The sequence below is a fragment of the Canis lupus genome, chromosome 4 (assembly GCF_048164855.1).
Source record: "Canis lupus baileyi chromosome 4, mCanLup2.hap1, whole genome shotgun sequence".
NCBI classification, from domain to species: domain Eukaryota; kingdom Metazoa; phylum Chordata; class Mammalia; order Carnivora; family Canidae; genus Canis; species Canis lupus.
In genome coordinates, this window is record NC_132841.1 from 74,008,173 (window position 1) to 74,034,176 (window position 26,004).

General features: G+C 43.9%; 1 protein-coding gene across 10 annotated transcripts in view; it reads left to right on the forward strand.

Moving 5' to 3' along the window:
* Positions 1-26,004, forward strand: part of PRLR (prolactin receptor) — a 178,629-nt gene that overhangs the window by 129,975 nt on the left and 22,650 nt on the right. For 3 of the 10 annotated variants that reach the window (XM_072824921.1, XM_072824925.1, XM_072824923.1), the window contains 3 exons: positions 20,432-20,544; positions 23,349-23,481; positions 24,880-25,049. In XM_072824921.1, the coding sequence (XP_072681022.1) occupies positions 20,475-20,544; positions 23,349-23,481; positions 24,880-25,049 (373 nt within the window). In that variant the 5' untranslated portion in view covers positions 20,432-20,474. Of the gene's footprint in view, positions 1-5,757; positions 5,938-20,332; positions 20,545-22,458; positions 22,700-23,348; positions 23,482-24,879; positions 25,050-26,004 lie in introns of those variants that run through there. The other 7 variants (XM_072824927.1, XM_072824928.1, XM_072824926.1 and 4 more) reach the window with 4 other exon arrangements.

Consider the following 26,004-nt stretch of genomic DNA (forward strand, 5'->3'; position numbering starts at 1 on the left):
GTTAGACCTACTGTCTGTTGCTGTGCTGATGGTCTGGTAGACTTACTAAGAAATATACGGAGAAATCCTTTTACAATTGATGATAGCATTTGCTTTTGAAGTTGTTAGGCATGTTTTAGCATATTTTTCTAAGTGCATCGTCTTACTTTGGGATAAAGAAATGCATCAATATTCAGAGCTCACTTATTCAACAACCACATCTTAGCTTTGTTACCCATCTGTCCTTGAGCTCAAACTAATATACATGAACAGCTTTATTGGAAAAATCAATAAGGTCTCATATCCTTCAGTAGTAGGAAGGACCTATTGATTAATGGGAAGACATGTTTCAGAGCTCAAGGTCAAGTGCTTTTTCAGTGGATCGGTGAATCAAAATAATGTATGACATATGGCCTTATAAACTGTTCAGTCAATCAGTCATCCAATAAGTGCTGTTGAACATCATGAACATACATAAATGTGACAGTGTGTGGGGGCTGAAAATGTAGAGGAAGTAAGACAGGTTACTCTGAGAGTTTGATGATGGTATTCAAGATGGAACAATGGCAGTAGGCCACATGCCAGAGATTTTCCACTCATTCGTGGATCTCCTACTTGGCTAAATATAGTAGTCACCATCTAAACTAAGCTGCACTGACTCTCCCTGTATTAGTCAGGCTGAGTAATTCTAGCCATTATAATACCTAGCCTCTCTCTATCTTGGAAGCTTGAGAACCAAGGGTTTGGCTGTCACTCAAGTCATAGTTCATGATACGTCATGCAGGATCCTTCCTGCATCTACTGGCTATGCTTGACTCTTAGGACCATCAAGCCCCTAATTTAATCTTCTTCTGGCCAGTAAAGGAAGAGAGAGAGAATGAATGAATGAACAAGAAAATGAAAATGTATGAGAAGTTTAAATACCAGAACCAGATTAGAAGTATAGCATTTTTGCTCACTTTCAGATGCCACAGCTCAGTCACCTGATCCCATCTGATTACAAGGGAGTCAATCAGGTGAACTTTATGTGCCCAGAAGGAAAAGGAGAACCAAATTTCTAATGGACAACAGAAGTTTTTACCACTCCTGTGAATGGTCTCCCAGGATTCTGAGATGGTAGGAGAAAGCAGAAAATGAGGAAAAATGCTTTTGACACATCCTTGAGGATTTCTTCTTAGACATGTTAACTTTATCAGATGTGCACACAGCCCACTCTCGATGCTTTAAAGACTCTCCCATCAGGCACTTGCCCATCTTTCCAGGCCTTAGTTGCTCCCTATAGAAAAGTGAGAGAAGGAATCAGAATCCTTTCATGTTTTTTTGTTCCTTCACATCCAAAATTCTGGAACTCCTAATGTGCATTTCCCCCTGAGACAAATAAGCAGGGATCCAGGGGGGCAATGCCACTAGACCAATAATTTATTTTTTATTTTAATTTTAACTTCTTTTCTTACTTCTCAAGCCCAGGTTTCTAGAAATCAAACTATACATAATAGACAAAGTTTTTATCAATATAATAGTGATTTTTATGGAAAACTAAAGTTGTATTGTGTTTGAGTGAACAGAACATTGACACATATAACATACACAAAGACCCCTCTGAAAAAAAATCTTGTTTGAACAGTCTTGCAAAATATGTTCCCCTCTTTTTCTCCTGCCCTGTATTAGTCATTTTCGCAGTGGTAACAAACAGTGCTATCCCAGTGGCTTACAACATTTACTTTTTGCTTATTTTACAAAAGGAAGGCAGATCAGCTACAGGTTGGCAGTGGCTCTGCTAGGATTGGCTGGACTCTGCTGGGCTCATCTAGGCTCCACCTGTCTTCTTGTTCTAGAATCCAGACTATGGGAACAACCACTATCTGGGGCATCCTGAGGGCATGTGGAGAACAAGAACAAGAAGGCCTAACCCAAACCATGCAATTGTATATCAGTTTTCTGTTTGGACATGGCAAAAACAACCACAACCATTCACATTCTATTGACCAAAGCTTTTCACATGGCCAGGTCCAAAGTTGTTGAGATAAGATGTGTTTTCCTCCCACAGGATGATGATACGTAGTCCTGTGACTGTGAGAGAGCAAATATTTAAGGATTATAACCCAGTCTGCGGAGAACCCCACCATCTCCACTGAAGTTATAAATGCAACACTTCTCACAGAGAAGAAGCCACTCTACCTACCTCTTTCTGTGGTGGAAAGTTCTTGGGTTAGAGACCATCCCCAGGGAGAGGCAATCAGCCATGGGGAAATAGAGGGATTTAGCAAACATTTACGTAGTCTTCATTATAGGCTGGGAACTTTTTAAAATTCATTGGCAGTACTAACTTATCTGATCTTCATCACAGCTCTGTGAAGTTGGTCCTAGTATTATCCCCATTTTACAGATGAGAAAACTAAGGCACAGAGAAGTTAAGTAAGTTGCCTATGATCACACATGTAGTAAGTAGCAGAAACAGGATTCCAACCCAGATAATCTGGCTCCAAAATCCCTATTCTTAAATACTGTGAAGGGAAAAGAAATGAAGTGAGTCCAGCACCCCAAACTGGTGGCTGATAAGGTATGCTTTTAGAGGAGACATAATAAAAATGTCTGAAAGGGACAGACATCATTTCAGTAAGATAAGTATTACTGTCTTCAGTACTCATTGAAGTATTACTGTGCATACAAGTACATGATACCTGTATGTTTTTCAGATATACATAAAACTGGACATTCTCAGATTGTTACGATATAGACTGTCCTAGGCACTGCCCTGCATAAATATCTTCTTTCTTGGAGTTTATACTTTAGTGGAGGCAAACACACAATCAACACATAGCTAAGGAAAAAATGTCATAGGTCGATGATGGTAAGTGCTGTGGAAAACAGTAAAGTAAGACCAGGAGATGAAGAATGTGGAACAGTGCTGGAAATGGGTTGCAATTTAAGGATGGTGGTCAATGTTGGCTTTGTTGGTACGTGACATTTGAGCGATGGCCCAGAAGAGGTGAGGGAGATCAGTACTTGATGAATGAATGAACGCTTAAGCAGATCCAGCTATCCCTGTAAGCCTAAAAAAAAAAGAAGAAGAAGAAGAAGAAGAAGAAGAAGAAGAAGAAGAAGAAGAAGAAGAAGAAGAAAAAGAAAGAAAGAAAGAAGAAAGAAAGAAAGAAGAAAGAAAGAAAGAAGAAAGAAAGAAAGAAAGAAAGAAGAAAGAAAGAAAGAAAGAAAGAAAGAAAGAAAGAAAGAAAGAAGGAAGGAAGGAAGGAAGGAAGGAAGGAAGGAAGGAAGGAAGGAAAGAAAAAAGAAAGAAAGAAAGAAGGAAGGAAGGAAGGAAGGAAGGAAGGAAGGAAAGAAAGAAAGAAAGAAAGAAAAGAAAAGAAAAGAAAGAAAGAAGAAAGAAAGAAAGAAAGAAAGAAAGAAAGAAAGAAAGAAAGAAAGAAAGAAAGAAAGAAAGAAAGAAAGAAAGAAAGAAAGAAAGAAAGAAAGAAGAAAGAAAGATTACTTATTACTTATACCCAACCCAGCCACCCTCTGCCCTGGTGTAACTCATGCTGATTTGTTGGCTAAGCCCCGGCCCTCTTTTCCCTCACTTGGCTGTGGCCACCCCCATTCCACCAAAGGATTTTCTGCTGGAGAGAAAGGGGCATAACCGTGATCTTCTCTTTAAATGCCAATGGATTCTTTCTGATTGGGAATATGCAGGGGTCATGTGGTGGTGGTTGTTTACATTGTTCTGGGGATGGGAGGAGAGGGGTTGATTTGGGCTATTATTTGGATGTCTGCACACACGTGTGTCTGAGACAAGGCTGAGCATATCTTGCTCAACAAGGTAGGGAGTCAGATATGACAGACAGAGCTAATAGAATTACTGAACAGTGAGCAAGTGAGGTGTGAAACCTTTGCTGATGTGCAGAGATTAAACCTGGCTGATATGCGAAAGGAGAAGAGCATATCTGTTTTCCTGCTCTCTGACTCACTAGGAAAGAGAAGGGTCAGACCAGAAGGAGCCAGGACCTGCAAACCAGTCAAACCCCCACGAAGAGCAGGGAAGTGGAGAGGGAGGAGGAGAGAGGTTGCACTAGAGGGAAGAGGGCAGGCAATAGGCTGAGCTGTGAGGACCAGAATCTGCTGGCCCTGGTCACAGAAGAATTAGTCTTCACAATTGACAAGGCAAATTACAGAACCAGGGCACAGGGCAAGACCCATGCGAGGCCTCCTTGGGCTCTCCCACTGGATGGACATTTTTCCCAGTACCCACAGGTAGGGCTCCAAAGGCCCCAGCCGTCGAAATCTGTGGGTAGAGGTAGCCAGGTAGGTCAGGGCATTCTCTAGGCTATGTGAGTAGACATACATTACAACATCTTATTGCAGAAGTCCCAGGCTATGTAGGAGGCACACTTAGGAAAGCCGAGGTGGGCTGAGGGTGTTGTTTGTTTCTTCATTTCTCTAAGTTATGGTTAGGCTTTTGTGTTTGTTTTATTTTTATTTTGGTTTAGAAAACTGATTAATTAACAGTTTGCCTCCCCCTTCCCCCGCATCTCTGATGCAGTTGAACAAAAACCCCTTGAAGCATTAACATGCAGAGCCAGCAATGGGCAAGGCCCAAGCAGGGGCCCAGGAGGACCAGGGGAAGTCAGCACAGGAGCAGGAAGTAGAAGAGGAAGAAGGGGCCCCATCTCCGTGAATGGAAATGGAGGAAGGGAAGGAGTCTGGGCTCACAGGGCATCTCCCGGTCAGAGGGTGCTGTGTGTGTGAACTTGCATGAAGCTGGCCTCAAAGTTTGACTCCCATGTCCTCCTTTTCCATGTGTGAGCACTGAGTCCAGAGGGCTGGATCCACAGTGGGGGTGTGCTGGAAATGTTTAACAATTGCCCCCTGCCCCAAGGAAAAAAGAAGAAATAAGAAAAACCTGAATTGTGCCATTTGCCAATTCCCGTAGTACAAATACGTAGGCTCCCTATGGCTGAGTTCAGGCTACCAGCCTGGAGCCACCTGGCTTACAGCATTCCTGAAAACTTAACAGTTGCCCTCTGTGGTAGCTGGGTGCACGCACCACGCACCCCTGCAGAGAGTCCCCTTGAAGTCACAGCTCCAGAGCCCTCCTCACAGGAAATTCCCTGAGCCCTCCCCAGCCCAGGTCTTTCCCCAGGAGAATGCCCTTTCTAGGCCGAGAGGGTAGAGAAGCGGCCAATTCTCCCTTCACCATCACTATCTTCCTTCTCCACCTCTTTCTGCTAGAGCTAGGTCTTTCAAACATCAGCTTGCAGAAGAACCACCCGAGTGCTTGTTGCAAGTGCCCCTTCTGTAAAAGGCACAACATAGGGAGTATAGTGATGGGTATTATAATAGCATCCCACAGTGACAGACGGTAGCTACCCTTGTGCTGGGCAGAGCGAAACATCTGGAGATGCTGAATCACTGCGCTGTACACCTGAAACTTATATAACATTGTGTGTCAACTCTTCTCAAATGAGAAAATATTTTTTAAAGCAACAAAACATTTAAAAATGCCCCTTCTAGTACAAACTTGCAACCAGTAGATAAACACGTCCTAGAGATCTAATGCGGAGCGTAGTGACTGTAGCTGACAGTGCTGTGCTACAAACTTCAAAGCTGCTAAGAGACCAGGTCTTAATTGTTCCCATCAACGTGACGTGATGGCAGTGTGGTGGGCATACGGTGATACAGAAATGTGTCAAATCAGCATGATATACACCTTAAACTTATATAATGTTATATGCTAATTATATTTCAGTAATTTTTTTTTTAATTTTAAAAAATGTCATTTTCTAGGCCCTGCCCTCCAAAACCTTTGTTTGACCCATTATATCTGGTATGGGCAATGCTGCTTAGAACACTCTAGAAGCAGTGATCCAGGAACATCCACTCCTATTGACAGACCATCCCTGCATCCCCATGGCAGCCAGCACCAGAGCCACCTGTGTGTAGGGGAAGGAGGGAGACCTTTATCAGGTAATGGGCCCCCTTGAAGGGCTCGGAACCCACAGCCCCAGGGACCTCTGGTGGCCATGGCACGTGGTTAACAATACAGATCTCAGAGCCTAACTGCTGACCAACTATATCCATTTTACAGGCTATGCGACCTTGGTCAACTCATGGAGCCTCTCTGGCCCCCAGTGTCCTCATCTGTAAAATGGATATATTATTAACAGTCCTTGCACCTCAGCACCTCAGGCTTGTTATGAGGGAGAGGAATGTAGTGTGTCCTGTATGAGGGTTTGCCAGTTTTATCACCACACATTTTGAGCACACTGGAGGCTTTTAAGATAGGGTTGTTGGTTTAAACTACTTACCCCTTTGAGCTTCAGTTTTCTCATATTTGAAATGGGAACAATGATGTAGTAGCAGTAGCAATGAGTAGTAACGATAGTCACCTGCCCACTGCACAGGATTTTTTTTTTTTTTTTTAGATTTTATTTCTTTATTCATGAGAAACACAGAGAGAGAGGCAGAGACATGGGCAGAGAGAGAAGCAGGCTCCCTGTGAGGAACCCAATGAAGAACTCGATCCCAGGACCCTGGCATGACACCTTGAGCTGAAGACAGATGCTCAACTGCTGAGCCACCCAGGCGTCCCTGCACAGGATTATTGTAAAAATAAAATATGATGATGAGAAAGTGCAAAGTGCTTTGTAAACTATAACCATCTAGATAAAAGGTTTGTTTGTCATTTGATCTTTGATGTTGTTACTAATTTGAGGCAGAACTCAGAGTCTACAGACTGGATTCTCGTTTTTGCTCTGTCTTCTACACTGAGTGATAGTGGACATAGCCCATTACCCCTCTGAGCCTCAGTTTCCTCTCCTTTCAAATGGAGCCTCTTAGCAGAGGTGTTGCATGTGTTAGATGACCTTGTGCCAGTTAATGCTTTCCCACTTTCACTTCACACTGGAATGTTCCAGAGGGCCTTTTAAAAATGCCTGTGTATGGCTAGGCCCAATCCTCAACCAGTTAATCAGAATCTCTAGTGACAAGGTCACAGGAATGGGTACTTTTAAGAAGTTCCCTACATTGTCCTAATGCAAATTCTGGGTTGAAAACCAATCATTTCTGGGGTGTCTGGGTGGCTCAGTTAGTTAAGCCTCCAACTCTTGGTTTCTGCACAGGTCATGATCTCAGGGTCCTGGAATCAAGCCTCGTATTGGGCTCCACACTCAGCAGAGAGTCTGATTGAGGATTCTCTCTCTCTCTCTCTCTCTCTCTCTCTCAAATAAGTAAAATTTTTATTAAAAAGATTTCTGTGAAACAGCTATGTAAGACATAATCTACAACTTATGGTGTTTTTAAAAATGTTATTAGTTGATTGATGATCTCATGAGAAACTAGTTACTCTGAAAATAGGCCAACATCTGTTTTGCACCCTCTGCCTAAAGTGTGCCCTTGCCAGGGAGGACTGCAGCTCACCCACATGTTATTCTGGCCTTCAAGCCAGGCAGGTCATGTGAAAACCAGTCTCCCCCAAGTTGGAGATGCTGCTGGGAAGCTGTGTCGGCCCATGCACAATGCCTCGAGCCACAGAGATGGATTCAGACTCTGTTTTATTAAAAGTGACTCCAGTGCAAAGCTGCATACATGACAGCATATAAGTTTACCCCATCTGGGTCCGGAGCCAGGAGATCTTTCTATTGAAGTCCCATATGTGGTACCAATCCAGAGTCAGCTCCAATTTGGACAAATGCTGCCTCTGCCAACCTTTTGCATCTTGGGGCTCCACCAAGTTCCCCCTCAGTGGCACCTCTGGGGGTCATGGGAGAGGAGGGAGGGAGGGTGTCTGCTATCAGAGGTGGACAGTTTATATCAGTCTCTGTACTGTTTCTCATAACTTTCACACAGCCATGGTGTTCTGACTACAATGCTGTACTCTCATAGGATGGTCATTTTGTATAAAAGTAGTTCCTGGAAAGAAGAGGCAAGATTGTGGAAGAGTAAGGGTCTTCTTTTCATCTGGTCCCCTTAATTTTGCTAGATAACTATCAAACCATCCTGAACACCTATGAATTCAACCTGAGACATAAGGAAAGAATGGCTGGAACTCTACAAATAGAAAAGTGACCATTTTTCATAAGTGTGTATTTTGCTTGGGTCATGGTTGACATTTTTGACCCTGCTCATTCATACAGCCATTCTTCATGGAACAAAATGACTATAAAGAAGGAATTCACAACAAAAGAAAGAACCAGAGATAATACTCTCTGCAACAGATCTAATGGATATGGACTTAAGTAAAATGTCATAGGTGGAGTTCAGGATAACAATCATTAGAGTTACTAGTTGGGCTTGAAAAAAGCATGAAAGACTCTAGAATCTCTTACTGCAGAAATGAGATGTAATCAGGCCAAAATCAGAAATACTCTGAGGTGCAGTCTAAACTAGATGTTCTAACAACTAGAGTAAATGAGGCAGAAGAAAGAATAAGTGACATAGAAGACAAGTTGATGGTAAGAAAGGAAGTGAGAAAAAGAGACAAAAAGACAACAAAGAGCTCATAAGGAAAGGCTCCAAGAAATAATGATGGTTTGAAAAAAAAAATAACATCCTTATTGGAATTCCTGAGGGCGCAAGGAGAGAGAGAGCCAGAAGGTATATTTAAGCAAATCATAGCTAAGAACTTCCCTAATCTGAGGAAGGAAACAGGCATTCATATCCAAGAAGTAGAGAGGACCCCTCCCAAAATCAGTAAAAATAGATCAACACACTGACATATAATAGTGAAGCTTGCAAATTCCAGAGAAAAAGAGAAAATCCTGAAAGCAGCCCGAGACAAGACATTCCTAACAAAGAGGGAGAAATATTAGAATGACAGCAGACCTCTCCACAGAGACCTGGCAGGCTAGAAAGTGCTGGCATGATATATTCGGGGTACTAAATGAGAAGAACATGCAGCCAAGAATACTTGATCAAGCAAAGCTGTCATTAAGAATGGAAGGAGAGGTAAAGAGTTCTAGGACAAACAGAAACTGAAAGAATATGTGACCACCAAGCCACTCCTGCAAGAAATATTAAGGGGCATACTGTAAGCAAAGAAGGAGCCCAAAGAGACAGAGACAATCTGCAGAAACAGAGCTAGTACAGATAATACAGTGGCACTAAATTCACATTTTCAATAGTTACTACAAACGTGAATGGATTAAATGCTCCAGTCAAAAGACACAGGGTATCAGATTGGATAAAAAAGAAGCAAGACCCATCCATATGCTATCTATAAGAGACTCGTTTTAGACCTAAAGACACCTTCAGACTGAAAATGAGGTGATGGAGAACCATTTACTATACAAATGGACCTCAAAATAAAGTGGGAGTAGTGATCCTCATATCAGAAGAATTAGATTTTAAACCAAAGACTGTAATAAGAGATGAAGAGGAACACAATAGCATATTTAAAGCGCCTATCCAACAAGAACATCTAACAATTATAAATATATATGCTTCTAATTTGAGAGTAGCCAGTTATATCAACCAGTTAATAACCAAAGTAAAGAAACATGCAGATAATAATACATTAACTGTAGGAGAATTCAACACCCCACTCACAGCAATGGAAAGATCATAGAAGCAGAAGATCAACAAAGAAACAAGGGCTTTGTTTTTTTGTTTTTAAAGATTTTATTTATTTATTCATAAGAGACCCACAGAGAGAGGCAAAGACACAGGCAGAGGGAGAAGCAGGATCCATGCGTGGAGCCTGATGTGGGACTTGATACCAGGTCTCCAGGATCACACCCTGGGCCAAAGGCAGGCGCTAAACCACTGAGCCATCCAGGGATCCCATGGGCTTTGAATGACACACTGGACCAGATGGACTTCACAGATATATAGAGAGCATCCTGTTCTAATGTAACAGAATATACATTCTTCTCCACTGTACATGGAATTTTCTTCAGATAGACCACATACTGGGTCATAAATCAAGTCTCAACTGACACCAAAAGATTGGGGTTATACCCTGCATATTTTCAGGCCACAGTGCTTTGAAACCTGAACTCCATCACAAGAGGAAATTTGGAAGAAACTCAAGTACTTGGAGGTTAAAGAGCATCTTCCTAAAGAATAAATGGCTCAACCTGGAAATTAGAGAAGAATTAAAAAGATTTATGCAAACTATGAAACAAAAATGAAAGCACAACTTTTCAAAACCTTTGGAATACAACAAAGGCTGTCCTAAAAAAGGAAATATATTTCAATACAAGTCTTTCTCAAAAAATTAGAATAATCTCAAATACACAAGCTAACTTATACCCAAAGGCGTTGGAGAAAGAACAGCAAATAAAGTCTAAACCAAGCAGGAGAAGAAAAATGTAAAGATTAGAGCAGAAATCAATGAAATAGAAAGTAGAATAGTAGAACAGACCATTTAAACTAGGAGCTTATGGGCAGCCTGGGTGGCTCAGCAGTTTAGTGCTGACTTCAGCCCAGGGTGTGATCCTGGAGACCCGGGATCGAGTCCCACGTCAGGCTCCCTGCATGGGGCTGCTTCTCCCTCTGCCTGTGTCTCTGCCTCTCTCTCTCTCTCTGTCTCTCATGAATAAATAAATTTAAAAAAAATAAAAGAATTAATAAAATAGGTAAACCCCTACCCACACTTATTAAAAAGAAAAGACTCAAATTAGTAAAATCATGAATGAAAGAGAGGAGATCACAACCAACTCTGAAGAAATAGAAACAATTATAAGAACATATTATGCTCAACTAGATGCCAACAAATTAGGCAATCTGGAAGAAATGCATTCTTGGAAACTTATAAACTACCAAAACTGAAACAGGAAGAAATTGAAAACCTGAACAGACCAGTAACCAGCAAGGAAATTGAAGCAGCCACCAAAAACCTTCCAAGAAACAGGAGTCCAGGGCCAGATGGCTTCCCAGGGGAATTCCACCAAACATTTAAAGAAGAAATAATACCTGTTCTACTGAAGCTGAATAATACCTATTCTATCAAAAGATAGAAATGGAAGGAAAACTTCCATACTTGTTCTATGAGGCCAGCGTTACCTTGATCCCAAAACCAGACAAAGATCCCATCCAAAAGGAGAATTACAGACCAATATCCCTGATGAACATGGATGTCAAAATACTCACCAAGATACTAGCCGATAGGATCCAACAGTACATTAAAGAGATTATTCACCACGACCAAGTAGGATTTACTCCTGAGATGCAAGAGTAGTTCAACATTTGCAAATCAGTCAATGTGATAGATGACATTAATAAAAGGAAAGAAACATATGATCCTCTCAGTTAATGCAGAAAAGGCATTTGGCAAAATATAGCATCCTCTCTTAATTAAAACTTTTCAAAGTTAATGGATAGAGGGAACATACCTCAGTATCATAAAAGCCATCTACAGGGCAGCCCAGGTGTATCAGCAATTTAGTGCTGACTTCAGCCCAAGGTGTGATCCTGGAGACCTGGGATCAAGTCCCACGTCAGGCTCCCTGCATGGAGTCTGCTTCTCCCTCTGCCTGTGTCTCTGCCTCTCTCTGTGTGTCTCTCACGAATAAATAAATAAAATCTTTAAAAAAAAAACCATCTATGAAAAGCGACTGAATATATCATTCTCAGTGGGGAATACTTGAGAACTTTTCCCTTAAGATCAGGAACATGACAGGGATGCCCATTCTCACCACTGTTGTTCAACATAGTACTAGAAGTCCTAGCCTTAGCAATCTGACAACAAAAAAGAAATAAAAGGCATTCAAATGGGCAGAGGTCAAACTCTCACTCTGCAGATGACGTGATACTGTATGTGGAAAACCCAAAAGACCCCACCCCAAAACTGCTAGAACACATACTGCAGTTCAACAATGTGGCAGGACACAAAATCAATGCACAGAAATCAGTGGCATTTCTATACACTAACAGTGAGACTGAAGAAAGAGAAATTAAGGAATTGATCCCATTTACAATTGCACCAAAACCTATACAATACCTAGGAATAAACCTAACCAAAGAGGTAAAGGATCTGTACTTTAAAAACTACAGAACACTTATGAAAGAAATTGAGGAAGACACAAAGAGATGGAAATACATTCCGTGCTCTGGATTGGAAGAATAAGTTTTGTGAAAATGTCTGTGCTACCCAGAGCAATCTACACATTCAGTGCCATCCTTATGAAAATGCCATGGACATTTTTCACAGAGTTGGAACAAATAATACTAAGATTTGTATGGAACCAGAAAAGACCCTGCATAGCCAGAGGAATGTTGAGAAAGAAAACCAAAGCTGGGGACATCACAATGCCTGACTTCAAGCTCTGTTTCAAAGCTGTGATCATCAAAAGAGCATGGTACTATCACAAAAACAGACACACAGATCAATGGAACAGAATAGAAAACCAAAAAATGGACCCTCCGCTCTATAGTCAACTCGTCTTTGATGAAGCAGGAAAGAATACCCAATGGAAAAAAGACATTCGCTTCAATAAATGGTGTTGGGAAGATTGGACAGCATATGCAGAAGAATGAAACTAGACCATTCTCTTACACCATACACAAGGATAAACTCAAAGTGGATGGAAGACCTACATGTGGGACAAGAATCCATCAAAAGAGAACACAGGCAGCAACCTTTTCTACCTCAGCCACAACAACTTCTTGCAAGACATGTCTCAAGAGGCAAGGCAAACAAAAGCAAAAATGAACTATTGGGACTTCATCAAGATAAAAAGCTTTTGCAGAGCAAAGAAAACAGTCAACAAAACTGTAAGGCAACCTACAGAATGGGGGGAGATATTTGCAAATGACATATCAGATAAAGGGCTAGTATCCAAGATCTATAAAGAGCCAAACTGTGGAAGGAGCCACGATGCCCTTCGACAAATGAATGGGTAAAGATGTGGTCTGTATATACAATGGAGTATTACTCAGCCATCAAAAAGGATGAATATCTATTATTTACACTGATGGGGATGGAACTGGAGGGTGTTACACTGAGTGAAATAAGTCAATTGGATAAAGACAATTATATGGTTTCATTCATGTGTGGAATGTAAGAAATAGTGCAAGGGACCATAAGGGAAGGAGTGGAAACTGAGTGGGGAAAAATTAGAGAAGAAGACAAACCATGAGAGACTCTTAACTCTGGGAAACAAACTGAGGGTTACTGAAGGGGTGGTGGTTGTGGGGATGGGATAACTGGATGACAGGCATTAAAGGGGGGCACATGATGTGATGAGCATCGGGTGTTCCATTGTATGTTGGCAAATTGAATAAGTGAATGAATGAGTAAATAAATAAATAAATAAATAAATAAATAAATAAATAAAGTTCCCTTGTGGAAAGTGCCAGACGTTTCCCACCAAAGGACATCTCACACTAGGGAATAAGATGGAAAATTGAGAAGCAGTAAGATGTAAACTTGATAGTTGCATGATAAAAAAAATAATAATAATAATGGATGGTCACCTGAGCAAGGGTCCCGCAGTGAAGGTTCACAAGCAAATGTGTAAATATGTTGTCCAGGCTCCGGACACAGAAACAGGTCATCGGGGAGAGCTGGGGCCTTCATCTCCCACTCCCAGGGTTCCCGGAGCACCACATCCCCAGCTTTGTGTGTCTGCATCCAAGAGCAAAGAGCGGCCACCATGTTCTCCTTAAAGCCTGTTGCCTCCCTTCTCAAAGACAGAAAACTAAGCGGGCTCCTCGTTTATTGTTGGATAACACTAACCTAGGACCAGCTCCCTTGTATGCAGTTTCATCCTATATCCTTGATTCTTTGGGGGCGTTTTCACCTTTATGGCTTCACTGATTCACTTACTCATTCTCCAGGCAATCACTGGCCACTGACTTTGGGCAGAGTTGTTATCATGGTCTTAATCTTGAGCCTTAATCTCAACCTTTGGCTGCTCTCCCCACCCTGAGCAGATTATGGCTCCCGTTTGCCAGACTAAATGTTGGCATTCTAAATTGGGAGGGCAAGCCAGGCTTCTGGAAATCAAGGTACCTGTGGAGTTCCCTCGCTGTTATTTTAGCCTCAGGCTATCTAACCAGAGTGGCACAGCAGGTAAAGAGCCCCAGTGGCCAAAGGGCCCCAACCAGGAAGACCCCAAAGGATACAAATACAGTTCCTAATACTTAAAACAATGGATTAATACACATAAAATTTGTTCGCAAGAAATAAGACTTTTTACATTTTTAGGACAAGAGAGACATTTGAAATTTGACTTGCATTCACAGTCAGGAGATGGGGCACTCCTAACCACTGATGGTAGGAAACCCAAGGCGGAGAGGGGTGCAAGAGAATTTGAGGAGTTCAGAGCCTCCCTATCATCTGAGTCTTGTTTTTGTTTTTTAATGTCCTGTACTCTTAATTCAAAGTTTCTTCATATGTTAAATACCTTCAGAAGTGTTTAAATTTTTATAAGACTTTATTTATTTATTCATGAGAGATACAGGGAGGCAGAGACATAGGCAAGGAACCTGATGTGGGGCTCGATCCCAGGACCCCGGGATCATGACCTGAGCTGGAGGCAGATGCTCAACCACTGAGCCACCAGGTGCCCCCAGAAGTGTTGAAACCTCCAACTGATTCTATTCAACATTTTTAATTGTGCAAATACTCTTACCATTTTTAACTGAAAATACTCTTCACTAGGTATCTGGTAAGCTCAGAAAAATACAACAAATGGATGCTATTTTCTGTTCTAATTTTTTTTTCTTATTGTAAAATGGAAATATTTAAGTCCAATAAATAATTATAATAGGTCTTTATCTCCATTCAGAATAACTTACCTGAAACACATTTTATGCAACAAAACTCATCAAGTAATTGGTTCTTATTTATTACTCTTTTTATTGTTTCATCAAATTTATATGCTGCAAAATTATAGGCTTTTTCTATTTCTTTTTTTTAAGATTTTGTTTATTCATGAGAGACACAGAGAGAGGCAGAGACACAGGCAGAGGGAGGAGCAGGCTCCATGCAGGGAGCCACGTGGGACTCGATCCCAGGACCCCAGGATCACAACCTGAGCCAAAGGCAGACGCTCAACCACTGAGCCACCCAGCCGTCCCTGGCTTTTTCTATTTCATTCTTTTTTTGGTAAAAAAAAAAACTTAAAACTAGGGGATCCCTGGGTGGCGCAATAGTTTGGCGCCTGCCTTTGGCCCGGGGCGCGATCCTGGAGTCCCGGGATCGAATCCCACATCGGGCTCCCGGTGCATGGAGCCTGCTTCTCCCTCTGCCTGTGTCTCTGCCTCTCTCTCTCTCTCTCTCTCTGACTATCATAAATAAATAAAAAATAAAAAAAGTATCCTTTAAAAAAAAAAACTTAAAACTTAAAACCAGGAGCTTCATCAAATTTTAATTTTTTTATTTCTTATGTCTCTTACTTTGTTGAAACAAACAAACAACAAAAAAAAAAACACAGTTTGCCCATTTCCCCACCCCCTCAATCCCTCCACCTCTGGCTACTACCAATCTATTCTCTGTATCTATAAGTTTAGCTTTATAGACATAGGTAGGCGATAGACATTTTTTTAGATTCCATGTATAAGAAGGATCACCCAGTATTTGTCCTGCCATCTGAGCCTTTGTTAGTCTTAACAAAACCCATAGTTTGCCAAAACCTGGAAATGACTCAAATGCCCATCAAGAGTAGAATGAATAAATTATGGCCTTTCATTCAATATGAAATGAATGGAGATAAATGAGATGAAGTGAAAATGAATTTTGTAAAACTATATGTAAAAAGATGAGTCATACAGCAGCGTGGAATTAAGGAAGTCAGCCACACTCACAAAATGCATGTTGTATGATTCCATTTCTATAAAGTACAAAAGTTTGCAAAAGTCATCTGTGGTGTTAGAAGTCAGAAGAACGGTTTCTATTGGGGGGGTAGAGATTGGGAGGAGACACCAGAGCGACTTTGGGGGTGCTGTTAGTGTTCTTTGTGTTGGTCATAACACAAGCATATTCACTTTGCAATAATTCATTAAACAGAATACCTACAGTTTGTGCATGCCTTATGTGTGATGATCTATAAAAAAATCCAAATGTTGACTTGGGCCCTACTTATCCATCAGAAGTTGAGCTTGCTATAGCTAGGTAGGTCCTCAGAGCCACTGTCTAGCATGCTAGGTCCCTTTCTAGAGTCAAGGGACTCTAAGGATCCATTTCTGGGTCAAAAATATGATTAGAATATTGGAGCAATAGTGGCAGATGAGTCAGGTCAGGATGGGGACTGCATTCACTTAGGTTTGGGGAGCAAGTCCCACAGAATGGTAGAGCCGAGACCCATGCCATTCAGGATTGGTTCAGGGCTTGGGTAGGCCAGAATATGCAGATGGTGGGTACACAGTGGGTCTACTAGTGGGTAGACAGTGGGGAATGGTATGTTAGGAGCTCAGATCTGTGATTTTTAACTCTCAGGAGCCACACTGCCTCCCCTCCTATGGTTTGCCCTTTCCACTATGGATAGTAGAATCAGCACCCACCATGGGACTGTGACCCTAATTTTCTATCCAAGGAGAATAGCTCTTATTTCTTAGAAAAGCAAGCTATGAGGCATAAATTTCCCTTTTTAAACTCTTGGTCTATGTAGAAAAGACTTGGCTTAATGGAAGAGGGTGATGAAGGGAAGCTTTTGGAAAAGAGAGCCTAGACAGGATCAGCATTGATGCAGAGCAAAATGGGGAAGGAGGATTTTGTGGAGATCATACCACAGTGGGCCATAGTATTGTGGGAAGATTTGTTTGAATAAGATAATGGGAGGAACAAAGTTGGGGGGAGGGTCTTTGAGGATTCAGAAGCAAGGTAGCTTGTCATGGACAAGGTATGGGGCCTGCTGACTTCATACAGACCTGCTCTTCAGTCCTGAATCTTGCGTTTTTAAACCATAATCACGTCCAGTGAGCTAGTGGGGACTGAAGCAAGATAAGTGTCCTTGAACTGAGGTATGGGGCTGACTTTTTCCTAATTGGAGTCCAAATATCTGGAGCAATTTGCCCCCATAACCATCACTAAAAGCAGGCTGTGGACTCTCTTTGGTTGTTCCAGCCCCAACTGGGGTCAATAAGGAGGCCCTTGATCAAGATCTCACTTGCAGTGGGGGCTGGGAAGCCAAGGGGAGGCTCAGAGAAACAAAAAACAAATTTATCCCTAGCCTCGCATCCACCAGCCATAAAAACTGGTCAGTGGACAAGCAGGAGATAAGCCTAGTTCTGGGAAAAACCACAATACGTGACCAACATTAAGCTTCAGTGTAGCTCCCTTAGGAGTTAGCAGTTGTGATTACCTTTCTCTGTGAAGGTTTACTTACCCTACTGTGTTTGACCTGCTGGGGAATAAGATGCAAGAGGAGTTGAGAAATCGTTGTTGAAACACAGTAACACCACCACGAGGTCTAATTCCCTGGCACGAGGATTTCAAGGCCCCAGAGAGTACATGGTGGCTATTAGCAGATTTTAGGATAGCTGAGGAGATCCCAGGGGAAATGGATTTTTGTTTTCGTTTGTTTTTTAGTCCATAAAATACTTCCTAAAAGCATTCTTGTAGGAAAACTTTATTTAAGAGAGTTTCTTTGAGCCTGGGCCAGCAGAGCAGGAAATATGAGCAATGGCAATGTCTGCTCCTACCCACCCCCACCCTGCTTTCCCCATCTAGCCATTTCTTTTACAAAACACATGCAGCCCTGGTCTGTAGAGCTGCCCGGGCAGCATCTGACCTTGCCTAAAAATTATGATTTACAGCATGTTGATCTCGAGCATTGTGAGGCAATGCCCAAAAAAGCAGAGAAGTCTCAATAAAAAGGTTATTCTAGAACTTTCTCAGCCAGTGGGCTAAATCCCATCCCCAAGCCAGGAGGAGATCATCAGATTGCCAAGACAGAGAAGCCTCCCAGGGCTGTATAGACCGAATGCAGCCGGATTTGCGAGAGCCAAGTGTCTGAGATCCCCAACACACGTGGGACCGGCAGCTGGGGTAACCCTTAACCCTCCCTGGCTCTCCCGACTCGGCACCTGCTCACTCCAGGTAGTTGCTGTTGTCTCCCCTCCCCCGCCCCCGCCACGGAAGGAGGAATCCTTGCACCATCCATCACAGACCCTCTGCAAGTCAAGATGATCCTCAGATGCTCTTGGATTCACTGTATTTCTCTCTCCCGTTGGCATGGGACTTTGCTGACCCTCTCTGGGCTTCAGTAGGAGCACCTGTTAACGGGGGGAGGAGGGGGCCGGGGGGTAACAGTCTGTGCCACTCAGGGGCTGCCTTGACGGCTAACTGAAATGCAAGTGATGACATTAGTTATCCTGGGATTTCTCCCTATTTACCACCTGAGCATCTTTAACCCAGGCACATGCCCATGGAAGCAAACATCTAAAAGTTCAGATTTTCCTGTCTGCTACTCATAATACTTTGCAAAAGCTTCTGGAAGTAGCCTCCCTCTTGCCCTCATCACCACAGCTATATCTCCCCATGACAACATCCACATCTCCTACATCCCAAAAGGAGGTCGATTTTCTACGTGTGTACTTGCAGTTTTTGTTCTGTGATATCTGAGTGATTTTGTGCGTGTTCAGAATGATTCGATGACTACCTATCATGTTCCAGGAATGAGACAAGCTCAGGGTCCCATGATCCAGCATCTTAACTCCTCCTTCCCAACGTTGTTATAGCAAAGACGGTGTGCGGAATTCCTTCTGCTTTATATGCTGAAGATCAAATGTGAATCTGGTATTTTATGTCAAAATTACCTAAATTTATTTCCGTCCCTACTCTCATCTCAGTACTAAGGATTCATTACCTGTCTGAGTGCATGTTATACAATTATTCTATTATTTTGCATAATAAAAAAAATGACATGCAAGTGATGAGAACACTTAGCACCGTGTCTGGCCCACAGCTAGTGCTCCAGACAGGGTGGGCATGGTTATACCCACTGGGAGCCTTTAGCAACTCGGTTTAAATTGAATGACCCAAGGGGTTGGATGGGGCAGGTGGTTTAGAATGTGCAGCCTGGGGAGAGGGAGGCATTTGGAAGGAATCCTGGAAGAGCAACTAGAATGTCCCCAAAGAACAGCATACTGGCTTCCTCACAGTAGCCGTTACTAAACCAAAAGCCCCAATATAAGAGAGCACTTGATGGGGACGCCTGGGTGGCTCAGCGGTTGAGCATCTGCCTTCGGCCCTGGAGTGATCCTGGAGTCCCAGGATCGAGTCCCACATTGGGCTCCCTGCACAGAGCCTGCTTCTCCCTCTGCCTGTGTCTCTCATGAATAAATAAATAAAATCTTTCAGAGAGAGAGAGAGAGAGAGAGCACTTGATGGTGCCAAGGTGCCCCAAATCTCTGTTGTCACTAAGATTTCCATTTGCAAGTATGTGTCAGAGGAAGTGGTGGCAGGGGGAGAGAGCCTTCTGGAAGCTGTCCATGAGGTGGTGTCCAGCTAGCACACGGGGAACCACCTCTGGCCCGGAGGGACTGGTGAAGGTTGGTGTTCTCAGGGCTCGTCAGACAACACCCAGCCGTTTCAAATGTCTCAAAATGGGCTGCCTTAGCGCTCCATGTTCTTCCCTTGATTTATAAAAATCCTGAGATTTGAAACAAAATGTATGCCATATGTTTCCAAGAAGTTACACTTAGTTCATCAAATTTGTTGTTTTCTGAGAGCTCTTTGGAATCCAACAAGACTAGTGAACCTTTTTCAAATGTCTTCAAAAAAATTTTTTTTTCTTAGAAGAACATTTAGAGACTTTGAAATTTGTTCCAAGGGTAAAAATAATAGTATTAATAATAAATTGCCCTAAACTCTCAAGCCCTGCAGGTTTCAAATTGACTTAATTCTCCCAAACCAAGGAACTTGAATTATTACTGGGGTTTGTCATTTCTTGAAAGAGGAGAAAGCAAAAGCGTGCTTGCTGGAGTTCCCTGTGTGGTTCGCAGGTATGCCCACAGCCCAGCAAACTTCTTCCTCAGCCTATCCTTGGAGAGGAAGCTCCACCCAACCGCCCCAAACCCCCCCACCTCCACGACTTGACATCAGTGAGGCCAGATTGAAGTCTCCTGAGGGTACTTACCCAGTGTGTTGACTTTTCAGCCTGGCTTATTTCTGGCTAACGGATCAAAGTCCTCCCAGAAGGGATCTCTGGTAGGGCATGCAATCTGTGTCACATGAAATGGGTGATATATTGTTAGGCGAGCGCAGGGTGGAAAGAGAACCATTTCTCTTTGAGGTCTGCATGGGAGCGGGGAGCCAGAGCGGCTGCCCCGTGGCTGCCCTTGAACGTTGTCATCTGATGACCTCTGGTGGCAGACTTTCTCCTCGCATGTGTGCATGGATGCTTCTGAGCCAAGCCATCCAACCAAGTTACATTTTCCTACATTCCTTTCCTCCTCTTTTGTCATTCACATTAAGCAAGGAGCAAGGATCAGTTGCAAACACCCAGAAGACAGTGGTGCATGTGCCTGGCCAGACAGTCACTTCACAAAAGTCGCCTGGTGCCTTCTCTTCCAGTGAACGTCTGATACATTTCCCGTAGAGAGAGAAAGGAGCCAAAATGAAGGAAAGTGTGGCATCCAGAACTGTTTTCATTTTGCTACTTTTTCTCACCACCAGTCTCCTGAATGGTAAGTAAAGAGACTGTCCTGCTCTCTTTAATACCCTGGGGTGTTTCTCGAGACGGTGACGAGTCCACATAGTCCTCTTGTGCTGCAGTTACAGGACATGAAAATGTCATTCGCTGCTATTATTTGCAATATTTTGGGCATTGAAATTAATGCAAAAGTGAGTGCAAAAGAATGAGTGCAGTGAATGCAAAAGTGTATCCCTGAGCTCTGCCTTCTAGCCTCACCCCGGGAGTGCAGGGAAGCAGCTGTCTGAATGACCAGACCGGAGGCTTGGTCCCCCTTCTGTTGGCTTCCTGCTATGCGTGACCTTGAGCCAATCACCTAATCTCTCTGGCTTTCCACATTTTCAAAGGGAGCACAACGATGCTCCCTGCACCTCCCATGAAAGAACGTGTGCGGAAAATCTTGGAAACACTGTAAAGAGTTAAAGCGGATTGCTGTTGTGTGGTGGGAAGTGTATAGCTAACTCTAGCATCTGTGCTAATGGGAGAAACGAAGTTCAGGGCTGGAGTGTGCATGCTGGTGTGTGATTATTTCTGAGTGCCCACCTCTGTGTACTTTGGAGTGGGAGAACTTTTGTGTGTACTTCTGCGTGTATTTGCTTCCTTGTGTGTATCTGATTGCAAAGGCTCCTCTGCGTACACCAGTGTGAGTGCACATCTGTGTGTGCACCACCACGTATGTGTGTATTCCCACGTGTGTGCTCGCGTGTACTTCTATGTGTATGCAGCTGCATCTACGGGGAGGGGGGCTGTGCGTGTGTGCATTCGTGAGCCCGGCTCTATGTGGACATACGTGTGCGCCTGTGTGGACCTACGTGGTTGTCCCCCTGTGTGCATTTTATAAGGAGAGGGAGACAGTGCATTAATTTTCACTGTCTCCGCTAAAGTGACTGAAGGGAACATATGACTAATTGTAATTTCACAACTGCGCCCTCCTCTCTTGAGGTTCCTAGAGGTGCTGTGAATAACCAGTGGCATGTGAAAGAGAAAAGCTTCCAGAGAGAGAGAGAGAGAGAGAGAGAGAGAGAGAGAGAGAGAGAAGAGCTCCAGTGTAATCCATAGGGAAACCTGACGTACTCACATAATCAACAGTTGCCTTAACTGGCTTCTGAGTGTGCTCACCATTGTGCCCTAGGGTTGGGGGGTGTTTTTAATAAACTTTGCATTTTGCCCCACACGCTCGTCCCGGCCCCAACAAAGCACAACAAACAAATCACTTCAATCTGGTGAGAGTGTCCTCAAGAAATTTTCCCTGGAGAAAGAGGAATGTTACGAATACTGGCCAACCCCACCCCGGGCTGGCTGGCATGGAGTTTTAAGGTTTCCTGTGATTCTTTAGAGAGTTTTCAGTGGGCCTGGGGGCGGGAGCTAGAGGGTGGCTGAGCCGCCTCTGACACCACCGGCCCCGGGGTCCTCGGGCCCAGCCCGGGCGCTGGGTCATATCGTTCCATGGACTCCTTCTTCCTGGCCAGTTCTGGCTGGTGCCCCTCTTCCCCTGCGTGTTCCCCTCCAAACTTGCTCCCTCTGATCTGGTGCTCGCAGAGAAGTTCTGACCTAGGAGCCAGCATCGGGGTGGGGGTGGGGTGAGAGGAGTGTAGGAGAAGGCAGAGGGAACCCCCCAGCACTTGAGTTCCCGAGGCCCGCACCTCTGGAAACCTCTCCTCTCTGCGCTGACTCTCCGAGCTGGGCACTCGGGCATCTGGCGGGACAACAGGAAGGTCGCCGGGCTCCAGGGGCTCCCGGCCCAGCAGCCCAAGGCAGCCTCCCAGGGCCACTCTTCTCCTCTTTGGCCCTGACAGACGAGGAGGAGGAGAGGGGGCCAGCTCACCAAGGGCTTTGGGGATTAAGCAACTGAAAATTCAGCGCCATCCTCCTGACCTTGTATTTCCCACGTCACCTCATTCAGCCCTTCTAGCTTCCAACTGCGATGAGATACGGCGCTTGGGTCATCGTGGCAGCTGGTGACCAGGAGAGCAGCCCCCCACTCCCTCACCTCGTACCATGCCTCCGACCCCAAAAAGAGCCACGGGACTACAAGAGGACCTTTGCTGCCTCACCACAGAAAGACCTGAGGGGGAAAGGGGGGACTATAAGACGAAAGGGACTGAAAAACAAGACTTGGGAATGGGGGCAGGAGAATGAGGAGTTAGACGGTGAGCCTGGGTCAGAGGTCAAAGTCAAATGGAAACAAGGAAATGCAGAGGGAAACAGGAAGGAAAGGAGAAGATGAGGGAGGGGAGGAGAGCAGCTGAAGGCGGAGCGTAGGTGATGATGGGCAAGAACAGAAGTTTCCAGATTGAGTTAATTGTGTGGCAATGGCGTGAGCAGATGGAGAAGCACCAGAGAGCCCCGTGTCAGCCAAGTGTCGGTGGGATGCTTGTGCCCGGGACAGAATTCTTTTCACGGTCACCCTTACACCATGGGAAGCTGTCAGCTGCATGGACCCTGGGATTGCAGAAGGGCCACATGCTCTTCAGTCCACATGCGTCCTCCTCACTCTTGACCTATGTGCTCTGTTGCAATTTTATAGTCACCCATCCTAGCTGGTTGCCATCTCCACCCCACAGGGGACACACACACACACACACACACAATTCTCTCTTTCAGTCCCGCCAACATCAGGCAGCCCCCAGAGGAATGTTGCCGGATGCTGACCCTGGCATTTCAGAGCACCCCACCCCCAGGCCCCTGCACCCCATGCCTCATCGCTCACCTGGTCTCATCAGTCTGCTTCTGTCACTAGCAGGATGGTCCAGTGGTTGAATGCACTGTAATCTTAAGTGGCTTCTGGCTTCTTTCTAGGACAATCACCTCCTGGAAAACCTGAGATCCTTAAATGTCGTTCTCCTGAGAAGGAGACATTCACCTGCTGGTGGAAGCCTGGAGATGATGGAGGACTTCCCACTAATTACACATTGACTTACCACAAGGAAGGGTAAAAAGTTCTCTTCTCTCCTATCAAGCCCCACACGACTGCTCTCAGTCTCCAGGCCCAAAGTTAGAATTACCACCCTTCCCTGGATTGGCGCGAGTAAGGCCCCTGCCACCGGAGAAAAGAACTTCACTGCCCATGTCTACATTTTCCTGGTAATGTCCTGGAGGAGCTCTCTCCATGAGCATGAGCTCAGCCGCCACCCCAGCAATACAATACTACATTACCCCCAGTGTCTGTCCCAAGCTCAGGTTGTGGCCCAAGGTCACATATGAATCTTTCCTTAATGCTAGTTAATTTTAGATGCCTATCTGTAAACCTTGTGCCATTTATAATTTTTTAATAATTTTTACTTTTGCAATATCAGAGGAGTATCATGCAATCCTTAACAACCACGGTAAGTTAGGTTTTCAAACTTGTTTCATGACCAAGAAAGTAAAGAGCCCTATAAGCGAAGGAAGGTAAGGATTTTTCCTTAGCATTTGCCAATCCACGATCTCTGATCTTCCAGAGGGCATATTTGGAGCTAAGGTTGCTGTGAGGGCTAAACAAGGTCACCTCTGTGTGAGAATTTTGTTTTACTCACAATGAAATCATCCTGGAAAGCCCAGGAGGGCTGTATCCTTCCCCAGTGAAGAAAACAGTTGCTGGTTGTGACAGCTGGCCCGCATCCCAAGGATTGCACATTGTTGTACACAAAGCTGTCATCCCTTCTGGGACCCAAAGGAGTATCATGTAAATAGATTTCAGGAACTCAGACTGGCAACCAAAATAAAATAAGCCTTCACACTTCATGGTGTGTCTTGCTTGGAGACCCTGAAGTCTAAATGTAAGCAGCCTAATGAGCCACCTGGTCCTGAAATATCTCCTTCCTTAGTCATGTTACTCTGTTGCTGACTTAGTGGAATCGGAAATATGCTGATGGCAATTTTTACCCTCTTTCATCTTTTTTTTAATGAAACATAATTCAACACATATGTGCAATAAATGCTGCGTTGTGCATGGCCCCTGGTGTGTGTATACAGGGGAGAGTCACAGTTCCTGAGATGACCAGTGGCAAGTCTCTGGGTCGGCAATGCCATGGCCATTGAGAGCTTAAATGTTTATTGGCAGGGGGCATATATGACAAAGCCCACAAAAACCTGTTGAAGAGAAGTTTTGATGAGAAGCAGAGTCATTGAGGACCTAAAGTAACCCTTCCACCATCTCCAGCACCCTTCTTCTCTGTCTCACCCCCAGCTGACACAGGCAGGACACAGAAGTGTGGGGAGCTGTTCCTCAGCTCTGGTTCTTGCATGTGGAAGGTCTAATCTCCAAAACCAGTGTCATTGATCTATTCAGGAAAAGACTAAACTCTTTTTACTACTTTCTTATTCACTGCTAATCTGTTACTCATTGCAGAGAGACACTCACACATGAATGCCCAGACTACATAACCAGTGGCCCCAACTCCTGTTACTTCAACAAGAAGCACACATCCATATGGACAATGTACATCATCACAATAAATGCCACAAACCAGATGGGAAGCAGTTCCTCGGATCCACGTTATGTCGACGTGACTTACATAGGTAAGAAGAAGGGCGACGAGGAAAGAAAGGGATTTGTTACTCCAGTATGGATTTACCAATAGTCAACCTCAGTGTGAGTCTTCTTGGCTTTTGGATGCATCCCCAAAAAGAAAGATAAGAAAATGTTCGATATCTTTCTCAACTGAGTTTTTCAAACCAGTTCTTATCAAGTCATTCATAGCAGTAGGACTGGCACTTGAGATCCTTGTGTTTCTGTGCTTTCCCTTGACCCTTCTCATTCTCTTCGATCCAAGACTGTCCTATTTATGGGCCTCTTATCACTCCTTCCCTCCAGGCCTCCTCCTACAACCAGAGTCCCCTTCTCCCCTCCTTTCTCTCTCCTGATGGAAGACAGAGCTGCTCCATGGAATAGCAGCTCTTAGAAGGTGTCCATTTGCTTCTACACCCACAGGAATTGCCCCAACTGATTTGCCCCAGATTCAGTTCTCAATATACATGTGCTTCTTAGCAACTGGAGCTATTATTTTAAAAATAAATAATTTGGGAAGTAAATACTACTACTTGAACAGCAGGCTGATGGCCAAGATCACAGGCACAATGTTTGGAGTAGTCATTAGGAAAGTAAAACCAAGGCAACCTGAATGCTGCTTCTGGCTTTGCATGATCAACAGTCAGCTGCAAGGCAATTTGGCATTACCGTAGTGGCCTGGATGGTTAGCAGGGGTGACAAAGGGAATCATAGGACAAGAGATGGCTTGGCCAGGCCTGGGCTCAGCCCTCATCTTGGGTAATAATCTGGGAACTAGCTAATTAGGTTCATGGTTACCCAACTCTTCCAGATTTACCTAACACCACTCAATAAGGAAAATAAGATTAAGATTCTCAAGTGTTCACTTGCATATTATCTCAATAGCATGCTATATCAGTGGTTTATTCTTAAAAACTAGAAGAGCTTCCAGCACCAACCAATACACACTTGAATATTTTCTCTTGC